The sequence below is a fragment of the Lissotriton vulgaris genome, chromosome 1_1, assembly GCF_964263255.1.
Source record: "Lissotriton vulgaris chromosome 1_1, aLisVul1.2, whole genome shotgun sequence".
NCBI lineage: Eukaryota > Metazoa > Chordata > Amphibia > Caudata > Salamandridae > Lissotriton > Lissotriton vulgaris.
The window spans coordinates 887,407,903-887,414,121 of record NC_141685.1 but is presented as its reverse complement, the minus strand read 5'-3'; the positions used below and the strand labels follow the sequence as shown (position 1 = coordinate 887,414,121).

Sequence of the window (6,219 nt, the reverse complement as noted above, 5' to 3'; positions counted from 1 at the left end):
CAGATTTTACAGATTTACAGATTTCACAGTCAGCATTCTAGTGTTCAGAATATAATCACACTAAACATCCACCCACCACTGATGTCACCGGTCAGGTGACACAGCTATAATAAAAGTGGCCGGGCGCACGTGCTCTGCACCCAGTATCCAGTGTGTACAGTCATTACCAGCATGAGGGCCTAGGGCCCGACCCTACACTATGTATGACTGTCGGTCAGATTATAATTTTATTGTAAAAAAAAAAATGTTTAAACTACGTTTTAAAGAGTGTAACACTATAATTAGACAACACGTTTTTTTTCTGACAACTCCCCGCTTCCTTCGGGGGAGCGTAATCACCACTCCGAGATGGCTGTATCACCTACATACTTTGGAAGCCGTTCACACGAGTCTATGATGTACTGACTGATTTTAATATGTCTGCCCTAGAGAGACGCCCGTAACCAATCTTGGAACGGAGAACAGGATCCACTCCAACATGGCCTCAATGACATTGATAAGTCCTTCTTCTATGACACCCTTTGTTGACGTCGAATCTGCATTGAAGCACTGACTCGTAGCATGGCTGCGCTGGGCCCCCCGGCCCGCACCCTCCGGGCACTCCTGCGTGAGCTGCGGCTTCTTCAGGGGCCCCAGAACCAGAATACAGCCGCCTACCAATATATCCGGGAACAGAGTGCGCGACATCGGGTAAGGATGTTTTGAAAGCGCAGGAAAAAGACAATTTGGAACGTAGTGTGCAACACACTGTTTTGCATATTTGTCTCCCTGGAGCACCAGAACTGCTCAACGGTCATTCACTCAGCACTAATGACCGTCCGGTAATACAACAGAAAAGTGTCTCTCAAAAGTAGTCGTTTAGGCTCTTGGTTCTTGAGTCAGAAAACGCGCTGGTGGCTCTTAAATAACCCCCTGGAAAATATATTTTGGCAACTTTTTCTATTACAAGTAGTCTAAATATTGAGAGAAACTCTCAAAACATCGGTCAGATAATGTAATGCTTCGTCCGTGATAAGGTAAGGGCAACTTGGGCCCGGCTGAACAAATTCAGGTGCACGCACCAACACAGGTTACACGTAGTGGATATGTTAAATCGGTTAAAAGGAAACGTGTTGTATTTTTGCTTCAATAGATAACTTGAGATAAATTCACACTTAACTGAAAGTTAAGCCTGCTTTACTCGGTGGCCAAATAAAAAAACAAAATGCATAATTCAATATTTTTAGGAAAACATGGCCCAATAGTGCAATATTATCATATCATTGCCCACTTTAGCCAGTCACTTGTGCAATGTATACCTGCGCTGTTTCTTTTAACATTGATGGCATTAAGTTATTGCTCAGACTGCTTTTTGTTAAGATGGAGATTATTGTCAATTATTATTCATTCATCCATTCACGATTGTTATAAAAGTAGCCACGACCAACACGTTTTTCACAAGTGACGTCCCCCGTATAAATATATAAATATATACATCAAATCCCACACTTCCATTTAAATGACAGACAGAACCAACTTTTAAGCTTCTGAGTGAAAAAGGAACAGGACATTTTCTTTATTTTCCTAAATTCATATTCTTAGCAAAGTCAACAATTTACTGTATGTGTGTGAGAATGTATGTGTGTATATATAGTTGTCCACTATTATTTAGCTTGTGAATTAGTTTATAGTTACCTTTCTTTTTTTCCTATACACGTGTCTAACATGGCAAACGATTCATTGAAATTCTATACAGTTGTCACCTGGTTACCTTTGAGTTCTCACAACTGAAGATTCACATAATTATGTGGAGTTTGCTTGTTCTGAACATTCACGACACAATAAGTATACATCATACAAGAAATCTAAAGTTGTAATTATTTTTATTGCTTAAGAGTTATTTATACGCCCTAGTTTTGCTAAACGTTTGAGGACTATAGGGGTTCATAATTATATAGCTGCATTGTGCGAATTGATGTCTTTTTTTGTACAAAATTGAATATCATTTTCATTGCTTGCTTAAAAGCATTGACTGTTTTATCATTGGTTACCTCATTCGATTCTAGGTATACATCCAGAGATGACTTGGTCAGATAGACTGAGAGGTTTCTAAATGGCACATTCACATGATCTTTTCATCAAGACACCTAAACATGTTTAGGTAAACACTGCACTTTAAGATTCGGCCATTGGACCCAATGTAAGAATAACACTTAAGTGAGACGGAATTACTGTTATCAGTTATGAGTTTAATTTGCTGTAACTCAGTGGAAGAAAATGTTCCATGTAAGAGTAAATTTAAATCATTGAAACCTGGAAGAAGTCAACTACTGCTTAATATTAAAACGTGTTAGTCTTCTGAACTTATGGTGAGATAACATTTGGAATATTGTGTGTGTGTGTGTATATATATATATATATATATATATATATATATATATATATACACACACAATATTCCAAATGTTATCTCACCATAAGTTCAGAAGACTAACACGTTTTAATATTAAGCAGTAGTTCTTACTGTGTGTGTGTGTGTGTGTGTGTGTGTGTATATATATATATATATATATGCATTTTCAAAACAAAATCGTCCATTATTATCTGGTGTAAGTAATTAAATATGAAAAGGAAACATAAAAAGATAAGACTATTTCCTAAAAGAAAAGCGTTAAGGGTCCATTTTTCAAGGATTTCCGACAGGCAGAGTGACACACATACTGTTAGACGGAGACCCGGAGGGTCGGCTGAGGACAGGGGGAGAGGCCTCCGGTGAGGGCCCTCTCCGGTGATCGTACAGACAAGTAACTTCCCCCCCCCCCCCCCCCCCACAGATGGACACCACACAGAGATGAGTTCTGCACACTTTATATAGAAATCTTGAGGCAAGGTGATAAACGATACAGTGGGAGCAGGATACGAGGATCCTGCCAATTCTAGTCTCTTTGGGGGAAAAGGAGTAGCGGGACAGTCTTAGTATCGGTCCGGTACGGGAGCGGCAGGAGATGGAGCTCACAATCCTTGAGCTTGAGGGTTCGCAAGGATGGGCCGCGGCAGCGCCAGCAGGCTCGGAGATGGTTCACGATGATGAGGGCCGTGGCAGCACCAGCAGGCTTCGAAGATGGTTCACGATGAGGAGCCGCGGCAGCGCCAGCAGGCTTCGAAGATGGTTTCACGATGATGAGGGCCGCGGCAGCGCCAGCAGGCTTCGAAGATGGTTCACGATGAGTAGGGCTGCGGCAGCGCCAGCAGGCCTGGATGATGGTTCACGAGAAGGAGCCGCAGCAGCGCCAGCAGGCCTCCAAGGATGAGTTTGTCTCGGTGTCTCTCGACTCCAGGATACAACTGCCTTCCTGCTCTGGAGCTGCCCCAGTTATAGGTCTGGCGCCCTTTGATGTCCGGACCCTCGCACTTGGAGGTCGGGAGGTCCGGGATGAGGGAGTCCAGACACCCAGCAGGGGGGTGGAGCCAGCGCCCGGGGAGGCCGGGGGCGATCGACACCTGGCGGAGGGGAGCCATTGACACTCCTTCTCCCATTGACCTGCCGAGTGGTCTCTTCATCTCCTGGGTGGATGGTGGTGCCTCGATGTCGGGGCCTGGCCAGGCCCGGGGTTGGGGTCGATCCGAGGCCACGCGGCCTTGTCGTGTAGTGTCCAAAATGGCGGCTGGGCCGGGGGCATTGGTCCTGGAAGGGGCCCGGGCCAGCCGATACCGGGGTGTTCAGGAGCTGGAGTTCCGTCGGACGTGCCGTGGGTAGTTCCGGTGGGTTGCAGGGGTAGTTCTTGTCTAGGACACAGGAGGAGCAGGGGCCCGGGCCCCGCCATGCGGGGAGGGAGCGGGCCTTCCACGAGGCCTGTCCAACACATACATTGATGGAGGAGGTAGTTCCTAAATCCCCGTTTGAAGGGGGTTTCCATGGAGGCCCCCATATCACATATGGTGTCAGCTGGGAGGTTGGGGGGTTCTGGAGTAGCAGGGTTTTCACCGATCCTGATGCCCCCTCCCCCCACCATGAAGCCCAACTCTCCTTGATTAACAAGCTAGCTGACTCCCCCGGAGGGGATACGGGAATTGGACTTGGGGTTTCCATGCCCCAGATAGTGTCTGGGTTTAGGGTGCTTGGAAATCTAGAGGGGTAGGTTCAAGTGCACAGTGCCATTCAGGATGGGCCCGATAGAGCTCACAGGTTCCATGCCATCGTCTTATAGAAACATGGAGGGCGCTCCACCCGCCGCTATCGTCTCGCATTCGAATACTCAGTACTCAGCCAAATTGTGGTGCACAAGTTTCTAGCCATAGGGATAGGGTCCCTTTATAGATCTCCTCGAGGGACGCCATAAAGAAAACAAGCTATTTGCAATGCAATAGGTCTCGCATTAGGAAAGTTTGAGTTATTTGTCTTGTGCATGACAAATTTGTTATTTATGTGTTATTTTTTAAAATTGTGAAATTAATAGCTTTGTCATTTACAATGCTAATACTTTTATTTTTTTGACAATGTGACACCTATAGCATTTTTAATGCAACATGTTTTGTATTTACGTGACTTAGAAGTATTGATTTTACAAATAACAATGGTTTAAAAAAATAATACTTAAATAAGTTATTGTAATTTATAATGGCAATAGCTTAAACTTTTGTTACTAACTTTTGTGAAGATTGTTTAGTGTATTTTATTGTGACTAAAATATAAGAACAGAAGGGAAATATCAACTTTTTTTGTGACATTTGTAATAAAGCGTGAAACATTGAGAGAACATATTTGAACCAGTTGTTGTTGTTGAATGTTTGCACACATTGATACTGTGGTGGAGCTGAGTGATGTTGTGGTGGCGACAAGTGATGCAGTGGCGTTCGGTGATGCTGTGGTAGCGCATAGTGATGTTGTGGTGCTCCTGAGTGATGGTGTGGTGCCCCTGAGTGATGCTGTTGTTGTGCGATAGATAGATAAAGTGAGGGCGATAGATAGCTAGAGGGAGGGGGAAAGATAGAGTGAGGGCGATGGATCTATAGAGTGAGGGCGATGGATCTATAGAGTGAGGGCGATGGATCTATAGAGTGAGGGCGATGGATGTGTGGTTGTGTGTATGTGTGTGTGCGGTTACAGAAGGATGTATGTGGAAGAGAGCAGCAGATCAGCATATTATAAGAGAACAGGGAGTTAAAGAAGGATGCGTGTTGAAGAGATCAGCAGATCAGCACGGGAGACGAGAACAGGGTTTTGGAGAAGGGGGCGGGCTGGAAGAGAGCAGCAGATCAGGATGGGAGAACAGAACAGGGAGTTAAAGAAGGAGGCGGGTGGAAGAGGGCAGCATATAAGCACAGGAGAAGAGAACAGGGAGTTCAAGAAGGAGGCTTTTGGAAGAGAACAGCAGATTAGCTCAGGAAAATACAACAGAGTTAAAGAAGGAGGCGGGGTGTTTGAGAGCAGCCAATCAGCTCAGGTGAAGAGAACATGGATTTAAATAAGGAAGCGGGTGGAAGAGAGCAGCATATCAGCACAGCAGAAGAGAACAGGGAGTTAGAGAAGGAGGTGGGTGGAAGAGAGCAGCAGATCAGCACAGCAGAAGAGAACAGGGAGTTAAAGAAGGAGGCAGGTTTTAGAGAGCAGCAGATTAGCAGAGGCGAAGAGAACATGGAGTTAAAGAAGGTGTTGTTAAAGAGAGCAGCAGAACAGGACGGGAGAAGAGAACAGGGAGGTAGAGAAGAGGCGGGTTGAAGAGAGCTGCAGATCAGCACAGGAGAATAGAACAGGGAGTTCGAGAAAGAGGCAAGTGGAAGAGAACAGCAGATTAGCGTAGGAGAAGGAAACGGAGAGTTAAAGAAGGAGGCGGGTTGGAAGAGAACAGCAGAGCAGCACATGAGAAGAGAAGAGAACAAGAATTGAGAAAAAGAGGCAGGGTGGAAGAGATCAGCAGTTTTGCACGGGAGAAGAGAACAGGTAGTTAGCGAAGGAGTTTGTTGGAAGAGAGGAACAGATCAGCACAGCACAGGGAGTTAAAGAAGGAGGTGGGGTGGAAGAGAGCAGCAGATCAGCACAGGAGACGAGAATAGAATAGGGAGTTAGAGAAGGAGGTGTGGTGAAAGTGCGCATCAGATCAGCAGAAGTTAACAGAGTTAAAATGCAATGCAACATGTTTTTCATTCGGAAAGTTTGAGCTATTGTAAATTACCAATTTTATTTTAATGTTTTGTTGTGAAAAATAGTGAAATTAATTGCTCTGTCATTGACAACGCTAA

General features: G+C 44.9%; 1 protein-coding gene across 1 annotated transcript in view; it reads left to right on the top strand.

Moving 5' to 3' along the window:
* Positions 1–505: 505 nt before the first annotated feature.
* FMC1 (formation of mitochondrial complex V assembly factor 1) overlaps positions 506–6,219 on the top strand; it is a 10,986-nt gene continuing 5,272 nt past the window's right edge. The window contains exon 1 of the mRNA XM_086958814.1: positions 506–690. Within this exon, the coding sequence (XP_086814940.1) occupies positions 562–690 (129 nt within the window). The 5' untranslated portion in view covers positions 506–561. The remainder of the gene's footprint in view (positions 691–6,219) is intronic.